The 21,998-nt window shown below is 28.7% G+C and overlaps 1 protein-coding gene across 1 annotated transcript in view; it reads right to left on the bottom strand.

Annotated features, from left to right (window-relative positions):
• Cda4 (chitin deacetylase Cda4) overlaps nt 1-15,227 on the bottom strand; it is a 105,496-nt gene extending 90,269 nt beyond the window's left edge. Inside the window, exon 1 of the mRNA XM_065508213.1 lies at nt 15,072-15,227. Within this exon, the coding sequence (XP_065364285.1) occupies nt 15,072-15,129 (58 nt within the window). The 5' untranslated portion in view covers nt 15,130-15,227. The remainder of the gene's footprint in view (nt 1-15,071) is intronic.
• Between the last annotated feature and the right edge of the window lie 6,771 nt (nt 15,228-21,998).

Here is a 21,998-nt window from a genome sequence, read left to right as displayed (position 1 = left end):
AATTATGTTGTGATTTTTATTTCTCTGGTATGTTTCATAAAAATCAATTTTAATAATAAAAATATTTTGTTTTCTTTGTTTTCGTGTTTTTGTGACTGAGATTTATGAAATTATGAAAATTTGCTGGTTTATACTTTGCTTGAATTATGAATACTGCAGGATATGGAGCCCTTACGCTCAGTATGACCACTTAAGCATAGTGATGTACTTTGCTATGACAACTCAAACACTGTGTCAAGTTATGCAATTGCAATGCATTCAAGTTGTGGTGCATAGAAAGCTGATGAGGGTGTTCTGGAAAGTTCTCAAAGAGAACCTGGCCTGAACTGATGGCCTGTTCAAACGAACGATCTGCCATGCTGCCATCACTAAGTGAAATTCTTACACTTGTTGTTTTTCTTTAAACATATTGCTTTAAAAATACAACACAGGATATTAATATTTGTCCTTAAATGTTGTTTATTTATTATTGTTTTATTATTTTAATTTTGTTTTGAAAATAAACAAAAAAAGATTATTATAAATAACTTTTCCATTATTTATATGTCTACTTGTATTTTTTATTTATCAATTTGTTTAAATAATACTATATTTCACAATATGTTGTTGCAATGGCTATTATTAAACCATTTTTTATATCCATAATAAAACAAATAAACTAAAAAAATTTATAAAAATTTTTTCCAACTCTAGAAAATTAAATATAAAAAGGCCAACTCGTGAGAACAAAAAAAGCAGAATTACATATTCATATTTAATATTTAATCAAAATTTATAATTCATTAATTTAAAATGTTTTATTACGTGTGTATATATATAGATTAGAGTGACAGCCGATTTTTTTTTTTTAGATTTCAAAGAGTGCCGGGTGGAATATTGTGACACTAGGCCTAAATGTTAAGTGCTGAAAATTTCAGCCAAATCGGGCAACGATTTCTGGACGCGCATCGAGGTCAAAGTTCAGATATATGCAAAATTTTACTGTTAATATGGAATAAATAGGTGAAACTCGTTAACTTTCTGCATTGTTTTCTAGAAATGTGTAGATTTATTTATATTAATGAATATTACATTAAAAAAATTTTTTGGAAATTTACCCTGTATCTCCTTTGGTTCAAAATGACCCAAAAACTGTATTATCGCCAAAATTAGAGAAAAATGCAAATTTTTCAGTTTTTGAAAAAATTTTGCTACTAAATAAATACTTTTGCAATTGAATGCAAAAGAATCGAAATATGTACGTAATTATCGTTGTAATGAGATATAAATGACAAAATTTGATTAAAAAATTTTAAAGTTATTACAAATTCGCCAGACCATTAACGTGTTTCAGGCCACTTGAACAAAAAATTTAGGAAAAAAATTAAGATATTTCGAGGAAAATTAAAATAAAAGCTCATTTTTACTTAAAATATGTCCATATTTACTTGTATATGAGTTTTTGTCTTCGTAGGGTACCGTTAACCTATTCGGAGGGATGGCCAAAAAAAATAATTTTTTTTAACGGCTGTTTCAAAACTCTATTTTCAAATTTTTAAAAATTTTGTTAAACAAATTTCAGATTTTTTGGATCATCACATTGGGGTTTATTGAGATCAAAATAGGGAATAAAAATGTGAAAAAATTATGTCAATACCTCTTACAGTTTTTCCGTACCTGCGATTTAAATTTTGCGTTTTTCAAGAAAAACTATTTTTTTGTCTATATTTAGGCGAATGAGTCCAATTTCCTTACTGTTATAAATTTTAAGTAAAACCTATTCATAATATTATAGTCCTTGTAATTTTAAATATCTTCTGAAAGTTTTACTAAAATCGGAAAACGATAACCTTTGAATCGTGAAGGTCAAATTTTTCAATATTTGGAATTTCTAATGAAAATATAGCGAAATGTTATATATTTTTGGGCCGATTTTCATGAAACTTGAGGAAAATATAACATGAAGTTCAGAATTTAAAATCACAGCACAAAAATGGAAATTACCCCTTAGCAGCACTTGGGGTCCAAATTACCCTCAACTTTTAAAATCACGAAAAACACAACAATTTTGACCCCAAGTACTCTTAAAGGTTAAAATCCATTTTTGAACTGTTGTTGCAAATGCTAGACACCATTATATATTTTCCTCAAGTTTCATGAAAATCGGCCCAAAACTATATAACATTTCGCTATATTTTCATTAGAAATTCCAAATATTGAAAAATTTGACCTTTGACCTTCACGATTCAAAGGTTATCGTTTTCCGATTTTAGTAAAACTTTCGGAACATATTTAAAATTACAAGGACTATAATATTATGAATAGGTTTTACTTAAAATTTATAACAGTAAGGAAATTGGACTCATTCGCCTAAATATGGACAAAAAATTAGTTTTTCTTGAAAAACGCAAAATTTAAATCGCATGTACGGAAAAACTGTAAGAGGTATTGACATAATTTTTTCATATTTTTATTCCCTATTTTGATCTCAATAAACCCCAATGTGATGATCGAAAAAATCTGAAATTTGTTTAACAAAATTTTTAAAAATTTGAAAATGGAGTTTTGAAACAGCCGTTAAAAAAAATTATTTTTTTTGGCCATCCCTCCGAATAGGTTAACGGTACCCTACGAAGACAAAAACTCATATACAAGTAAATATGGACATATTTTAAGTAAAAATGAGCTTTTATTTTAATTTTCCTCGAAATATCTTAATTTTTTTCCTAAATTTTTTGTTCAAGTGGCCTGAAACACGTTAATGGTCTGGCGAATTTGTAATAACTTTAAAATTTTTTAATCAAATTTTGTCATTTATATCTCATTACAACGATAATTACGTACATATTTCGATTCTTTTGCATTCAATTGCAAAAGTATTTATTTAGTAGCAAAATTTTTTCAAAAACTGAAAAATTTGCATTTTTCTCTAATTTTGGCGATAATACAGTTTTTGGGTCATTTTGAACCAAAGGAGATACAGGGTTAATTTCCAAAAATTTTTTTTTAATGTAATATTCATTAATATAAATAAATCTACACATTTCTAGAAAACAATGCAGAAAGTTAACGAGTTTCACCTATTTATTCCATATTAACAGTAAAATTTTGCATATATCTGAACTTTGACCTCGATGCGCGTCCAGAAATCGTTGCCCGATTTGGCTCAAATTTTCAGCACTTAACATTTAGGCCTAGTGTCACAATATTCCACCCGGCACTCTTTAAAATTTTAACAAAAATTTTTTTCCATACAACTGATTGTCACTCTAATATAGATGTTATGTTCATTTATTTATAACAATATTGATATTTATTAAAATGAATAGGTTTTACAAATATTAATAATATTGTTTGTTTGATTGCATGTATCATATTCATAGCCATACATACAAAATTAAATTAAATATTTAAAAACACATAATAGTTTTTGCATTGTTATTTAAATACAATTTATTTGTATGGCTGTGAATACAAGCATAAACAATCAATTAAATGTTTTATTGAATTTGTTAATCAATTTGATGTACACAATAAAGGAACAGCTAATTAGACAGTGTAAACGGAAGTTTTAAACTCAAAGTTTAAGAAATTAAAGCTAATGAACAAACAAATCCTACAAATATTTTAGCAAAGTTGGATTTTTTTATGGATATTTTAAGTTATGAAAATAGGCCCTACAAATGCTCCATGAGCGGCGCTATGGTGGCTCAAAGTAGCGTACCTTCGACATGTAAAATTTTATAAAGACTTGACATTTTTATAATAACAAAATTATTCGTAAAATTTTTTGTTAACAAATCTGTTTTCTAATAAAAAATATTTGTTTGTCTTTTAACAATTCATAAATTTTTATTTCAATTCAAATTGCTTTTCTGACGATTTGGCGAATCGGATATTTTTTTATTCAAATAAATTATTGGAATCGGTTTAGAAAAATCATAATTTTATTCGAATAAAAAAATAATTTTAATCGGAATGAATTTGGATTCGAATCCACTTTTTATTGTTTAATATTTATGTATTCAAAATCAAAATTTTTCGTAGAAAATTCGATTATTGTCGAAAATTTTTTTGGTAAAAAATTTTTGATTTTATATTTTTTCAAAAATTTTAATATTTTTGGAAAGCGCGGCTAGGTCTTGAATGATTTATCTCTTATAATAATATTATTTCCGAGTTATACACATTTTAAAATTTAAATTTAAAAATTTTGCCATACCTTGGTCCGCTTTTTTAAAAATATAGAGCGTTCTTTTGGACTGAATGACCTTGAATTTTCTCTGTTAGTTAGACAACTAAATTATTAATAACACTATACAACAAAATCAAATTTTTTCCAAAATTACAAGGTCCGACCAATAAAATAAAATTCTTAATAAATGCGAAATTAACCCTAAGCACTCTTTCGTTGTGTCTTATTTCTGACTTTCTGGTTGAATTTTCCGTTTTGGTGTATTCAGGGACTTATAGTAAAATTTCACGGATGATATTTTTGCGGAACATTTTAACCCCTTAAATCCCTGTTTTAATGGAGTTTGTTGCTCTTTTTTAAAAGAAGGACAATAAAGATCCAAGCTTTGAGGATTTAGAGGGTTAACATATTTTACAAAAATATTCTCCGTAACATTTTACATAACTTTGCTGAACAGATTTTAGAGCAGTATCAATTATGGATCCAAAAATAAATGATTTTCAATTTAAAAATTAAAAAATAGTATAGACTTAATGTTTTTTTATTAAACAAAAACTTTCTTTACACAGAAAAAACTATTTCTTAAACCGTTTCAATTCAAATATTTGTCACATATTGAACTGGTTTCAATTATTTCATAATTAAATCAAGTATTCATTTGCTCAAAAACAAAATTTCTTGATATTTTCTATTGAATTTTGAGTTTTGAATTTGATTATTTTGACAATTGAATATACAATTTTCGTTATTGGTTGAATTTCAAATACAAAAATTATTGAATAGATAATTTTCGTAATTGAAACACAAAAAATAACAAAAATGTGTTTTCAATTAAGAAAATTATCTATTCAATAATTTTTGTATTTGAAATTCAACCAATAACGAAAATTTTATATTCAATTGTCAAAATAATCAAATTCAAAACTAAAAATTCAATAGAAAATATCAAGAAATTTTGTTTTTGAGCAAATGAATACTTGATTTAATTATGAAATAATTGAAATCAGTTTAATATGCGACAAATATTTGAATTGAAACGGTTTAAGAAATAGTTTTTTCTGTGTAAGAACATATAAGAATTTTATGTTTTTGTGTAAGGTATCTTTACGAGCAATATTTTGGTATAAAAACTTGTCCTATTTTTTGAATATGTCGCCCCTACGCCCTTCGGAATTTGACCTATTGTTTTAATCAAAATTTCAAATTTGGGATACATTTTCTAAAATCGCAAAGCTGGAAACAGAAAATAAAAAGCTGCTTTGGAAACCTTGATATGTTCCCTATTTATCCCCAAAATATTTTCCCAGCCTAGAAGGAAATATGAACCCTATGGGCAAAATTGTAAAAATACCATTTTTGGGATTTTCGCTAAAATTTTTAGGAATTGAGGGATTCCCTTTGACATTTTGACGCTTTTTTACACTTTAAAATTTGTATTAAAATTTTAATAGAATTGAAAATATTAGGAACAATTTGATCCACATTTATTTCGTCCTTCAAAAATATTGCACTTTTTCATACAACATTCTTTTTTATAATTTTTTTTTTAATATTTTTATTCAACAACAAGTCAATGGTTCTGACGTAGTCAAATTAAAATATAAAAAAGTGCAATATTTTTAAAGTAATTTTGAAGGGTATATATCTGTCATTTATTCTCACTTACTTATTGAACATTATAGTGTAAACAACAAAGTTTTGTTTGCTTCTAAAATGTCGAATTTTGTATCAACGAATCGTACAAAATTCGACACTTCCCCAACTATTTATAATAAAAACCTCAATTTATTACTTACTTGTAGTACTAAATGTACGAATTATCAATGTCATGAATTATTAATATAAACATTTACAAGTATTTTTTAATTTTTTCAACTCTTTTGTAATATTAAACAGTTTTACATAATCATTTTGATTATAATTAATAATGTATCGTAATAAAGAAATGAAAATAAAAGTGGAATTTTTAAAACCAAAATCATCATCATCGTCAGCATCTATGATAACAGCAGCAAAAGTACTACTACACATGAGCCAAGCCAAAGTAGCAGCAAAATCCCTGACAAAGAAAGTGGTTTTTAAACAACAAACAACTTTAACAAATAATAAAAATAAATAAATGAAAAAAACTATACATTTATTAACCAGTTTTTATATTTGTTTAACAACAAAAAATTACATATAAACACTCACATGAATACTATAGTATGTATAGATCTCTGGTTCCAACCAAAAAAATATCCAGAAAAGAGAGAAACAAATGCAAATGGAAATAAAAGTGCACTCCATATCCACTTACACTTCACATAGTTACAGTAGCTGCTGGAATTTGTTGTTTACTTGACGATTGCATAAATATTTTAAATCCGAGAAAAGTGTAAAAAAAACAATTTTTAAATAATATTTTATATTTAATCCAGGCTGTCAATTTTTTTGGGGGGATTTATTTTTAACCACATGATGTGTTTTTGTCTGTTTATTTTTTGCAAAAATTTCTTTACTTGTCAGTTTCAGACATTGACCATGAAGTTGTGCTTTAAGCTGGATGTCTGGTTTTTTGTTTTGTTTGTTTTATTTTTTTTGTGCTTTTTTAATTTAAAATTTTAATCAACCATTTTTTGGTTGGGTTGCACAAGGCCACTTGAAAGAAGTCTTTATAAAATCATATAAATAATATATTTTTCACTTAAAAACTTTAGTTGAATCAATCATAATGAATTTGTGCATAAAATTAAAGTGATTCGAAAAATCAAGCCAAATTAATGCTAATTTTTTTAAAGTGTTTAAATGTTAAAGTTACAGCAAAAATATGGGGATTTTTTTTTATTATACCTGAATTTTAAACTAATTTGTTAAAAAATTTATAAATTATTTTTAACAAAATTTTGTGATCATATAATTTAAATAGTAGGCTATCAATTTACCCATCCTAAAACATTTTAAAGTGACAGATTTCTTTTATATAAAGTATTGATATCTATCCCCGGGGAACTAATCACGTAACTAGTTCTGTAACAGGCCTCTCCCAATACTGAAGCTACTATACACATGAAATAAACAAAAACAAATATCGGGTTTTCAAAAATATATGGCGTATCTTTTGAACGCGGTTTTGGTTTTTAGTAACGTATATGTCATTTTGAAGGGTACATATCTGTCATTTATTCTCACTTAGTTATTGCACGTTATAGTGTAAAAAAACAAAGTTTTTTTCCCGTCATGAGCGGGAAGTTTTGCTTTTCTTGTTTAATTTGAAAAAAGTGATACTGAAGCACAGCGATTGCTCACCAAAGCTTATGGTGGACATGGCTATATCGACTTCGGAATGACAAACTTATATATACCCTTGCCACTCATGGTGAAGGGTATAAAAAATTATTTTAAGAAAAAGCATTTGTAACATTTTATTATCTTTAGTTTGATACCAAGCATTATTCTCAAAATAATTCACAAACCTTAAGACATGTGGTTCACATGACTGTTAAATATGTATAATCAGTTACTGAATTTTAAAACAATTTTTGTATATACCACATATTGATTGTGGTAAATTGCAATCCGCATTTGAAATACAACTGGAGATAAGGTTTGGAAAACAGGTATTTCTCAAGTGTTTATCAAATCGATCTCAAATGTTTGACATTTAAGAAAAGGTAGGATTTCAAATCATTATGAAATTTAATGATATTAAATCTAAATGTTAGATGGTTTTGGAACGATTTCTAACTATGCCATACAAAACAGAAATAAAGTCAAGTCATGATTGAAAATCAGCAAAAACGAGATCTATTTCGAAAAGATTGGAACTCATTGCAATAATCAAAGCGATTAACTTTCTTATGATAGTTTTTAGTTAAATTGTTTACACCTTGAATCAGCAAAGTGTTTTTAACCCTAGTACTATATTCGTTTTTTGCTGCCCAATATGACCTACATAAAGATTTATTATAAATTCGTCTTTTTAAATGTAAAGACTTATTGTCAAGCCCTCGCATTTGATTTTATTTTTTTCTTAAAATTTGCTTATTTTTATCTTTTAATTATTACAAATTGTTACTGCTTTTTCTTAGTATTGTTTTTAATAAAATTTACATAAATTTTTAAATTATTTTGACAATGAAATGCCTTAAAATTAATTGTCTTGGAGGTCATGCTGTGTTCGATACCCATCAACTGCTGGTCTGTGAAAAGTTGCTTGTAAAATGCTGTTATGCTTTTGCCAATAATGCGAATATTTAATACAAGATTTAGTATGTTGATTAGTTTGTTAATATTTAAACATATTGTTGTATTTTCTTGGGATGGGTTAAAAACGTGTTTGTTTAAATATTTGTTATCACTTATTTATTGGGAAATATAAAGAAATTGCAAGCATTCGTGGACTAGGTCGCATTACTTGTATTTTTATGATTATTTTACAAAAGAAGTGATCAAAAAAACTATAAGTATTTCGGAACTCTATGGTATTCAATATAACAGATTCGCAAGTAAATAGCTTTTAAAGTGCTGGTGGCTATGAGTGCCGACCACTGATCTATGGAAATCTTTCATTTCAAATTTTAGTATCTTTTTCCCAGCTAAATTTTCTGGCCTAGAGAGTAGGGTACATATATAAAACCAGTTTCTTTTAAAGGATTGTTTTGTTGGCGGTAAGACGGGTGTGTCATATTTTCATAATTACAATTTGTCATAATAGTGATGATGCCAATAATGTTGTTTCTGCTAAAATGGTAGTTGCCGCTGTTGCTTTTGTATAAAATTTTTGTAGTTTATTTTTTGTTTCTTGCCAATATCCGCATTTAGTTGGTTTTACTGCCCCTCCAGCTAAATGTTTAGTGACACAATTATTAAAGGTGATGCGAAATGTCTGTGGCAGCAGCTTTTGTTTTTTTTTTTTATTTATCATAAATTTTGTAAATGTTACTTGTAAATGCACTTGTAGTATGTTATTTGTATGTTTTCAATCTCAGTGGTTAATTTAACATATTGCATCACTATGAAAATATTTATTTTTTGGAATTTCAAAGGAAAGTTTATAAATTTTCGGTTTAAGAAACGAGACTCTTAAACCGAAAATATATTTTTAGAAAATCTTAAAAAACTATTCAAGTTTTAGCATAGAAAGGGCGTTTTGAACTCATTTTCTTTCATTTTAATTATTTTTGTATAAAAAGCTCAGAATTTAGAGTTAAGCTATTTAGCATATTCAATATTTTAAAAATTTCAATATTTTTACTAACAGCTTAATTATGCAATGAAAACTCCTTACTCATAAACTGCAAGCAATGAACACTCATATGAAGACATTAAAAAATATTTAATGTCAAAAAAATTCCCGGCAAAATGTCAAAAGATATTAAAATATTATGAATTTACAAAAGTGCAAAAAAAAGAATGAAACACACAACGTAAATGTATAAAATAAAGATGAAAAAAATTTATATATTTCACATAAAACAAATGAGATGCCACTTCATAAACGAGTGCGAATACGAACTTCCACTGACATACTTGACATGTACATTATGAAAACCATAACATGTCAGGGCATGCAAATTGGAAATTACAAAATAAATGTACGAATTAGGTTTATTAAAATAGTACCTTTATTAAAACAAATTGTACCAAAGCAAAGATTTGAAAGTTTTCAAAAATTCATTGAAACAAAATTTTGAAAATTTTATACTTATTTAACCTTCGGGTCAAATTGCAGCCATTTTGAAATTAAATTGAATTTTTTCTAAAAGTTTGTGGTTGATATTTTATGACTTTTATTTAATTTCAAATGTCAAAAAATACATTAGGTTTTTTTTTTAGAAAATTGGCAAAAGAAAATATCTATTTTCTATTTGGGTCAAATTTGATCCGAAGATCGTTAAGGTCAGTAAATTTGAACGTTAATATCAAAGCATTTTTCACATATTTTCTGCAGAGGTATTCCCTAGATATTCTTTTTGAATGGAACAGTCGTTAATATTTTCAAAACGTTTTGAAATTTACATAAATTCTTTAAAAATTTCAGAATCTGGAGATTGAAAACCAAACAGTTCTTTATGAGTTTTCAATCTCCGAATTATCTCTGTGAAAAGAGCTCAATACTATAGTTGTACGTGTTTACTTCAAAATTTCAACAAGTTTTTAACAATATTATAGTCACAGTAATTATTTATATGATTGTGGTAACCATAATATAGTAAAATTATGATTGTAGTAAATAAATATATGTTTATGGCATCATATTAGATGCCATAGATAATATGGTAAATCCTTAATTATTAAATTGGTTGTCACAAACATATACTTATTTATTGCAACCATATATATGATTTCTACAATCATGTTATGGTTACCGCAATCATATATATATAATTAAAGTGACCATAACATTGTAAATATTTTGAAATGGTTACAGTAGACATATGCAACTTTATTTTATATTGTTAAAAATTAAAATACAAATTGATCAAGTTTATTATGACTAAATGTGAGACCTCCTGTCCAAATGATGCCAATTGAGCACCTCCCTTTCAATGAAAATGCCATGGTAAAGTGACAGATCCCTTTCATATAATTTGAAGTTGTTATCAGTAAAAATTCATGGTTGTATCAGTTATTTACTACTGACGAAACGATTGCGGAAGAGGGGTTTGTCCGGATTCATATAGTTAGAGCGAAGTAAAGAGTAGGATATGGAGTTTCTTGACTAAAGACATAATAATATTCCATAATTGGCCTTTATGCTTGAATAGTACCAAAAAAAAAATGTACCAAACTTTTCATTCCTGAACCATATTCATATTCATATCCATACTCATTCTCATACATACTCTTCAAACATAAACTGAGAATACATTTACGAATATAATCTGCATGGTGAAACAGACAAAAAAAAAAAACAAATAGTTAGACTGACAAATCCAAAAAGCAAAAAAACCAAAAAATGTTTAAATAAAATAGAAACTGATACACTAATGATAAGAGCAAAAGTCAATAAAAAAAGAGTATAATCACAATCACACACTGACATACCCACAGATACACTCACTCACATACATAAATATTAATGTGTGAATGCATTATTACTCAATGCATGACAGACATAAAGGCACGATTCGTTTGTTCACTTTTTTTTCCAGCCTTAAGTTTTGAAGCATTAATAAATACAACCAACTAACTGACTATAGCTGGTGCTGCTTGCTGCTGCAGTTGTGCCTCTGTTAGAGGTGGTATTTGGTATTTGGAGTGGCAAGAAAAATATGTACATACATACATACATGTACTGCAAATAATATAGGATGCAAATTATTTATTTATTTATATATGCCGTCAGTTGTTAGCTCGCTCTTTTGCCATAGAGAAGAAAGAAATTAGAAACAGACACAGAAAAACTAGTCATACCAGACCACAACTCAACACTCTACTACTTTTTTTTCGTTATTTATTATTTTGTTTGTAAATTATTTGTAGTATTTGTAAGTTTTTAATTTTGTATTATGATTTGCAACCAAAATAACAACCTAAAATTACAGGTGTGGTGCTATAAATAGCAAATATGGTTTTAATAAAAACAACTTACCCAAAAAGCCAACATAAAGTCAAGCCTGTGTTGACTTTTTTGTTTTGTTTAAAATTAAACTGTTAGATTTGTTTGATATTTTTGAGGAATTTTATACATTAGAAAAAAATTATGCATAAAATTACGATAATTTATTAATTTAGAACAAATATTAAAAAATGCAATTCATACTTTTTATAAAAATTTGTTTAACCTGCACCAGTTAAAGTGGAGACATAGATGAAAATGTCCAATTCGATATTTTGATCTAAGTTCCCACAAACTTATAAATTTATATTTATGAAATTCTAAGTCGTTTTAGCTGTATTCGTTGGTCTGTATGTGTAAAACTTGCTCATGTCCAAATTACAAAACCTAAATTAATGAAATTCTGTTATAGTATTTTTCAAGACCCTAGGCATTTTGGTATTAAAAATGAGCAAAATCGACTTGTTAGAAAAGTAGTGAGACAATATAAAATAAAATTGGGTTCTTTCATAGTATTTAATAACACCTTTTTCATAATCTGTTTCATCTGAACCCCCATAACACGATTTTTAAAATAACAAATGTTAAAGCTATACAAAATATATCTTCTTAAAATAATCAATACATTTTTTAAACTAATTGATGTTTTTGGTTTCATGGGAAAATTGACACAGATGGCAAATTAGCGCCCGCAGACAATTTGTGATAATTAAGAAAAACTGTAAGAATTTTTGGTTTGGGAGATGATCGAGGCTTGGAAATAAAAGAAAATGGTAAATGTGTCAGAAAACGGTCTAAGTGGTAACTGACATTTTTATAAATGCATGATCATGACACGGATTTTATACAAAATATATTTCTCTTAATTAGTTATGTTAAGAATATCTAACAGAATATAGAATAATAATAATAGACAAGAATAAGATTTTATTCTTACACTGAGAAAACAGTTTCGTGATAGCAACCGAATGACTCTACCTTAGTGACCGAATTTTACAGTTGTGGGTACAAAATTTTGGAAGGGGTAACAAAAGTTTGGTTGCTTTAACCGAAATTCTTCTTTATCAACTAACTTTCTGTTGATAGAAACGAAAAATTCAATGTGTGCAACCGAATCATTCGATTGGGAACAAATTTCTGTCATTTATTCTCACTTGGTTTTTGAACTAGCTTTTGAACACTTTTGTAAACAACAAAGCTTATTTTTGCTTCAAAAATGTCGAATTTTTTAATGCTTTACTTTTTTAATTTGAAAAAAAATGCCGCTGAAGCACACCTATTGCTCATCGAAGCTTATGGTGAATGTGTTCCATCGGTTTCAACGTACGACAGATGGTTTGTGCGGTTCAGAAATGGCAATTTTGACACGGAAGACAAATATCGCCCAGGCCAGCCAAACAAATTTGAAGACCAAGAATTGGAGGCATTACTCCATGAAAATTGTGGTCAAACTCAACAAGAGCTTGCAAACTTATTGGGAGCTATTCAAGCAGCAATTTCAAAACGTTTTCAAGCAGCAGGATTCATTCAAAAGCAGCACCTTACGAATTGAAGTTGAGGGATCTTGAGAGACTAAAGAAAGAAATAAAAGAAAATCATTTTTCCACCGAATCATTACTTGCGATGAAAAATGGATCCATTATGATAACCCGAAGCGTAAGAGATCGTTCCAAAGCCAAATATCTATGGCGCTAAGGTAATGTTCTGTAGTTGGTGGGAGCAAAAGGATCCGATCCATTATGATCTGCTAAAATATGGCCAGACCATCACAGGGAACTTGTACCGAACGCAACATATTCGTTTGAAGCGAATATGTTGGCCGAAATATGCGGCCAGATATGAAACCGTATTATTATTAGTGAGGCTTTACGCACTGCGACTCATTGGATCTTTTGTGAAGCCTTAAATTTTGAATCCCAACAGATTTATGCTACGTATAGAGCGAACTATTCTATTTGGTGAAAGTTCAATTACATTTATACGGGACCATAAAGGTTCTTTCGAGCTATTTAGTTGTGCACATTGCCAGTATTGGGCAGTCGCATAGACCAGAGGTTTCAGAAGTTTCGGCATGAAGTTCACAAAACCTGCACTGGTCATTCGCGTCATTCCCTAAAATAAATTGGTGATACTTTAAACCACAGTGTATGGTGAATAATCCAGTAAGTATTCTCAAGTCACTCTTTACAAGCGAAAGCAACGACTGCGATCTACGTATGGTTAGGGTAATGAATCGCTTGGACTGTCTTAGTCCTGGTAAATTACCCCAAAATCGGGCAAATTCCAATTCAACCCAAGAACGAATACGTTCCATAGTGTAACCACTTCAGAAGCCAAATAACATTTCAGGACCTATAAACGAGTGTCGGGCGCCGTAATAATCCATCATGAAAACTCTAAGTCACATGTTTCAATGCCTGTTATAAACTATTTAGAAAGATATAGCCTAGTCCAGACCTTGCCCTGTCCTCACTGCTTCACTTAAGAACAGAGTATCCGAAATTTGCCTGATTCGTTCTTGGCCTCAAAAGATGAGTTCTTTTAGCTCGGAATCCATGTGTTGCCAGATAAATGGGAAAAGTCATAGCTAACAGTGGCCAATCATTTGAATAAATTTATATTGCACAGATGTTTCAAAATTAAAGCTAAAACTTTTAAAAAATCTCGAATTTTTAAGTCATTTGAATATTTTATTATAAGACATGTATCACTCGTTTCTTGTTCTTTTATAAATAGGTAGTTCAAAAGTCAAAAAGAGCCATTGATCTAGAAGAGCTACCTAGTTCATTTTTGTACTATGAAGCACAAGTCTAATTTTCATAGCCAAGAAATTTGACCAATTTGATTTGCAGAAACAACATCTGAGCATAAATCGCACTCATAGTTCAAGATTTTTATTTTTATTACCATTTTTTTGGATAGGCCCCACTGTGCAAACCAAACTAATTCTTGGCCAATCCATTACAAAAGGTATTTATAAACCTATTACACAGTCTTAAAAACAATCTACATGTTTTTAATTAATTAATAATTTTATTCTAATTGCTGCTTCTAGGTTTTCGCTCATTATTGTTCACATACTGCAGCAACAATAAATGTAATATAAAATAAAAGCAATAAAACAAAATAATAAATAATAGGAAAGAAATATTGAAAAATAAAACGAAATACAAATTACAAAATATTTTCAAACTTATTGCAACGTGTACACAATGCAAACACTACAGTTTTAAAGTTTTTAAACAAATTCAATTAATAGGAAATAGTTGTTAAACAATTTATTTTCAAATTTTCATTTAAATGTTGAAATTTTCTTTACAAACAATAAAATTGTGGAAATTTATCTAAACTTACCCGTTGCTATCGACCCCACCAATAAAATGATGGTAAATAATTTTATTCTAATTGACATAATGACTATTTATATTTTCTTTTGGTTATTGAGTTTCCTTTGTTTTTATTTGATTTTTTTGTTGATTTTTTTCAATTTCTTTTCGAAATAATGAAAAATCCAACAATTTTTCTTTGCTGCAGAAAAAAAGTTGAATTTCCTTATTGAATCCGCCGAACACTCTTAAAATATAAATCAGTCTTTGTGTTTTTTTTTGTTAAGCGCAAACCACGTCTTGCACGTCGTAATAAAAACCGTCAACTGTTTGTGGTTCCACTTGAAGAAATTGCAAGAAGGTGAAAATCATGAAATAATAAAAAAAACAACGCAACACAAATAAAATAAAATTGTTTTATAAAAATATACATACTTGAATTAAATCAAAACTACCTTGAGTTTCCAGTAGTGAGTTTTTGAGTTTAAACTTTAAAGTTTTGAAACTTGGTTTGGTTTCTCACTCTCCTTTTGTTAGTTTTTCTCTGTGAGTTTTATACTCTTTGAAATATTTGAAATTCACTTTCAATTTGAGTTGCTGTTTTAAGTTTGTGAAATAAATAAAAAAGAAAAAAAAAAATAAACTCAAAAAGTTTATTTTAAGCCGGTTGTTAATTTTTGATCATTTGTTTGTTTGGCTGTTGTTGTGGCGTTTTTTTTATTATTTTTTTTTTATTGTTCACATTAAAGCGCATGTGTGGCTTACTTGCCTTTAGCACTTGCTTTAAAACGGGCACGTCTTTTTTTATAGTTTGTATGTCGTTGCTCAATGTTGCCATTTATTTGAGAACTATGTGTAAATAATTGGAAAAAGCTATTAGATAGCTGGGGATTAGCTATGACATTAGATGGCATTAGAATTTTAAATTTTAATGCTGTAGGAATTTTGGCTCCTATTGACATTTCTAGCTAGGTATTTGTGTATATGGGCATTTCCACAAAAGTGTCACGGAGACCGAAAATGAGATATACAACACCTTAGCTTCGCCATGCATTTACCTTTACAAAATAGTAATCGCCCAATACCTTAATTTTTGATTTTTTGTTGCTTGACTGGTTTTTGAAATAAACGATTCAATTGATATATCAATTATGTATTTGGGGGCTTTGGAGAGTTGATTTAAACTTGAGTAGCAAATGAATTGTATAAAAGATGTCTAAATTTTAATAATGAAGGGTCTTCAACTTTGACAGTTGATTGCCATATTGTTGAAGATACGTCTGTCGGATTGGCTGTCATTTATTCAGTTTGTTTTAATAAATCACCATGTTATGCTGAGACAACGGTCCTCTCGCTTAACATAAAAAAAATCATCTTCAATGATGAGATGCATTTCTTGTTGAATAGGGTATGCCGTCAAACAAAATTGTCGAATTTGGGATGATACCAATCCACATGAGATCCAAAAGCGTGCAATGCATTACGAAAAAGTCAATGTTTAATGTGGATTTTGTTTGGCGACGTCATCGGTTGATATTTCTTTGAGAACGATGTTGGGCAGGCCATCGTCCTCAATGGCGAGTGCTATAGGTCGATGAATGCCAACTTCTTTTGGCCTGATTTGGATGATATGGGCACCAACGATATGTGATTTCATGCACTATATGACATCCTGTACGAGCGATTTGAGGGTATGTTCATCTCACGTAGAGACGATGTTAACTGGCCATCGAGATCGTGCGATTTTACCCCGTTAGACTGTTTCTTGTGGGGTTTTCTTAAGTCACAGGTCTATGAAAATAAGCCACAAACCACAGCGGCTCATAAAGCCAACATAATCCATGACATGGGTCAAAAGAAGCCTCAGAGTCATGGAAAATTGGACATATCAGATACGCGCCACCCAGCGAAGCCACGCCGGATATTTGGACGATATACTAAATGACATCGATAGACCCTTCGTTTTATTTAAATTTAAAGATTGGAAGCGCTTGGCGATGGACCTACCTCATGCACTGAATAGTATACTATGGAAAAATGGAAATAAGAAAACAAGTTGTTAAGATTTCTTGTTTTTTCGTTACTGCAAAGGCGTACGAATGTCGCGTTCTGGACTCTGAAATGCCCATATACATATATTTCTCAAGAAATTGAAAAGCTAAATTTTATCGCCCGGCCCAAATGCTTAAAACTAGAGACATGAAGTTTGGACTATAGATTCACTAAAAAGATATTTTTGAAAATTCGAATGTTTGGGGGTAAAAAAAGGTAAATTTAAAACCATATACATATTTTCAAAACTAATAAAGATACAGAAATGTTTTTTAATACATCTTCATCCATTTAAAACAAAAAACAGACAGGAGTTTGTTATTTTTTTAAAATTCGAATCTTTTAGGGGTAAAAACCGATTTTTGGTACTTTTTTGACACCCTATCAAAATAATAAATTATTAAATTATAAATCTTATTCTTAACGCATAAAAATGTACTAAATAAAAATTTGGTACTTTTTGGAAATTCTAAATTTGTATCTTCTCAAACAGAAAAAATTATTCAAAATCATTAAGAAAATGTTAATTAAATTCGAAATATTGAAAATACATAAATAAAAATACAAATATTTATAAAAAAAAGTGACCTCAAGCTCAACTAAATATAAAGAAAATTAATAATAAAAAGGTCGAAAAATTAGACTATAATATTGGTTATAATTAACACGGCGTTATTTTAATCTCTTTACGAATAAACAGTTCTGAGTTAATAATAATCCAAGCGGGAGTCTCTATGGGCCAAATATGGGTAAATAGTTTGGTACTTTTTTAAAAAAATATTTTTTTCCTTGAGCAAAAGAACACACATTTGAATCGTTTGAAATCATAGGCGGTGCAGCAAAATTTTGAAAAACGGAGTAATTTTAAATTTCATGCATTAAGGTAGGATCACACGATTGCCACAATGCACCAATTATTGGTATATTTTGTACGTCAATCGTGTGATTTCACAACTTATTGGCTCATATGTAAAACCACAACAATATTGTGCTTATTTGGCCCAATAAAATGCAACCCTGGTGCGGCAATCATGTGAATGCTTGATATGCATCATGCACCAATAAAAATGTTAAAAATACACCAATATTTATTGTGTTCTATTACGGCAATCAAAGACGACAATTAGCGCCAATATTAATTTTTGTAAATGAAATATGCTTTTTGTGAGCCACTCTTTGACCCACATACATCTTTTAACATTTCTTTATTAATTTTTTATACGATAATTAAGGCCGACGCAATTTCCTTTTTTTATTTAACAAATAATTTTTTCACAAATAGATTTTTTTTTACATTTATGTAAACAAAACTAAATTTAACATCTAGCACAACCGCTGTTTCTCTGAGTTGCCGTAAACTAGAACAATCGTGTGACTGGAATGCGAGAATTATTTCGACTAAATCGCTTTGAGCCAATTTACGACAATCAAATTTATATAATATGAGGCAATCATGTGACTGCAGAGAATTTGATTGGGACAATTTCTTTATTGGGCCCCAATTCAGTACAATAAAAATTGTATTAAATTGGTGCATTGCGGCAACCGTGTGATCCTACCTTTACGGGAGTTCAATTGGTACTTTTCATCTAATGGTATATTTTAAATATTTTAAATTATTTGACTTATCGACTTAAAGTAAGCCTTGATCAAGGCTTATAAAATTGTTACCCCTTAAATTTTGTAACTTCCAAAACGTATAAATACTACTGGCACTTTTCATTTCCCCAATGGGTTTAGAAAAACGATATCTTTAGCATCACCAAAGAAACTAAATCGGTGAGATAATAATGTACATACTTATTTGTTGTTATAGTATGCTAATTGGGAGTGATTTGTCTACAACTAACTAGTTTCTCATCACACGGAATCCGTTTAAATGTTGTCCAACAAACAAACAAAAAAGAGAGAATAAAAATAAGTACCTACAATCTATATATAAAGAGTGAGTACCACCAGATCGTGTATATGGAGTCCATGCGAGTAGTCTCTACTTACCGTTTTTGTTTTTGTCAACTTCATGTGAGTATAGTGGTCAATGTTAATTATATTTATTTTAAAAAAGCGGTATTTAACGTTCATTCTTTTTCCGTAATTTTGTTGTTGATTTGGCGTCTTGCGTTGTGTATTATATAATTCCAAACATGTTTCTTGGGTTAGGTGATCACGACAACAATAGCAACAACAAAAACCTATATATATATATAGTTGTGGTTTATAAAATCTAAGGAAATTATAAATTCTATGCACATGTGCATGTGAAGGTGTGTTTAATAAATAATTTTCAAAATTATTACATACTCTTTGGTGTATAAGAATTTCTTTAGTACATTGACATTTTTCTTATTATTTCTTTGTTTATTAAAGATTTTTATATTTGTTTATTGAGAATGTATTTTTATCATAATAGTATTTGTTTTTTTTTTTTTTTAAATAAAAATGTTAATTTGATATTTTTATTTAATTATGAATTCATTTGTTAATCTCGTGTTTTATTTAAAAGTTATTTTAAAGTTCTGAGAATGTTCTTTGTGTGCGTATTTATACTTTTTGGAAGCGTCTTTAAACATCATATTTTAAGTTCATTTTTGTTAAAATTTAAACCTGTTTTTTAATTTAATTAAATTTTAATATATGCCATAAATAAATGCTAATAAAAATAAGAATAGTTAAAAATTCTTCAGAATTTTTAAAATTTTCGAGAAAATGTTAAAATAATTTTATTTTTAACAAAAAAATAAAGAGGATCACTAAAGTTAATCAAAAATATTGTTTTTATTATTTTTAAAATTTTTTATTGATATCCAAAACCAAACTATATTGGAGTCAGAAGTAGATTTTTCGAAGCTAAAAATTTGTAAGAATCATGAAACCTAAGCCAAGATACAGAACTTAGCTTTGCGATGAATTGTCTCTATTATTGCAAAACATATGTTTTGAAAAATATTTGGCAAAACTTTAAATATTTTTTGAGAAATGTACTTCTTTGAAACTTTGAAGTCCTTTAAAAAGGACAGAGGATCACGAAATGAAAAACTGATAACGCAGTTTATCTTCATTTCATTTATTGTTTCATACGTATATCATGCGGTTCGTGTCTAACGATTTTTTTCTGTTTTTGTAGTACAGTGTAAAATAAATATTAAGAATATAATTGAAAAATCTTGAAGTTATTACAATTTCCTCCAGCTATATGTGTTTCAAAGATCAAATTTGAAATATTTTTTAATGAAATGTTTGCTTATGTCTTCATTTGGGGTAAAAATATTGTAAATATAAATTTCGATTTTCTTTAATTCCAAAATAAAATTTAAATCTTACGAATTATCGGGGGTACCAAAAAAAAAATGCTTAGCTTTTATTTTGAAACATTTGTACAATATAAATTTTTTCAAAGTATTGGCCACATGACCTTTTCCCATCATTCTGTAAACAAGCCAAAAGAACTGGTCATGTTTTGAGGCCAAGAAGGAATCAAACCAATATCGGATACTCTGTTCCAAAGTGAAGCGTATCCCAGAGAGAGCATTCTGCATCGATCGAAATAAATAGTAGTCGGACTTTAAAGCGGTTGAGGCAAAACTTCCCAATCACTTTTTTCTAAATAGTTTTTAACAGGTATTGCAACATGTGTCTGAGTGATGTCATGATGGAATACTACAGTTTCATGTCTGACCAATGCTCGCTTCAAACGTTGTGTTCAGTACAGGTTCCCTTTGATGGTCTGGCCAAAATACAGAGCATTACCATAGCGCCATGTATATTTGGCTTTGGAGTCTATTCGGGCTTCATATACGATATCATACTCTTCGTTTTATCGAAATGGATTCATTTTTTGCCGCAGGTAATGATTCGGAGCAGAAATGATTTTCTTTTATAGCGTTGAAGCATAATTTCAGACATACAAAATCGTCTTTCAAGGTATATTAACTTCAATTCGTATGGTACCTAGTTTCCCTGCTTTGGATGAATCCTGCTGCTGGAAAACGTTTTGAAATTGCTGATTGAGTAGCTCCCAATGGTTTTGCAAGCTCTTGTTGAGTTTGACAATAATTTTCATGGAGTAATGCCTACAATTTTTGGTCTTCAAACTTTTTTGGCTGACCTAGACGATATTTTCCTTCTTACGCCATATATTGTCAATCCCGTATTTTTGGGTCATACATCCAATACATTTCTAAAGTTTATCAAATCCTCAATTAAATTAAAATTATTTTAAACAAGAATTAAAGTGACCTTTGGCTACTGAAATGGTTAAAATTATGTGATTGAAGAAAAAACACTGTATTAAAGAAATATATTCAAAATCAACATAAGAACTTATTATGAACATTTGAAAGGAATAACTTAAAACAAAATAATTAATTTTATGTATCATCAAACTAATTTTTCAGGTTAATTTAAATTTTAATATAAAATGTCAACTTTATGAAATACTTCTCTAAAGTTCCATAAAATTATGCCACTAAATACAGAATATCTGAAAGAAAAATCCTAAATTTTAAAAATGTGACCTTTGTCCTAGTGCTGAAAAGGTCAACGTTGTAAAATAGCCCAACACATATTCGTATGGGTTTTAATTATTAATTTATTTATTGGTTTATTAAAACAACAGTAAAACATGTTGGCAGTCATTGCAAAATTTGGGAAGGAATCAATTTCTGGATTATATTCAGACGTATTTCCTTTATTGCAAACTACAAATGTAGAACTGTTTAACATGGTGACAAGTGTCAAACCAAACATTGTCAAGTCATGCCATGCTCTTGTAAAAAAAACCATGACATTTTTTTTTTTTTACTTTCCAGATTTCCACCTTAATGCAGTTTTGATCAAATCCCTCATTAATTTCTAATAAAAGAACATAGTAAATACAATACCAAATTTGAACAGGTCATCTGTT

Source organism: Calliphora vicina, chromosome 4, assembly GCF_958450345.1.
Source record: "Calliphora vicina chromosome 4, idCalVici1.1, whole genome shotgun sequence".
NCBI lineage: Eukaryota > Metazoa > Arthropoda > Insecta > Diptera > Calliphoridae > Calliphora > Calliphora vicina.
Note: the sequence above shows the minus strand (reverse complement) of the source record. Positions and strands in the feature narration are given on the sequence as shown.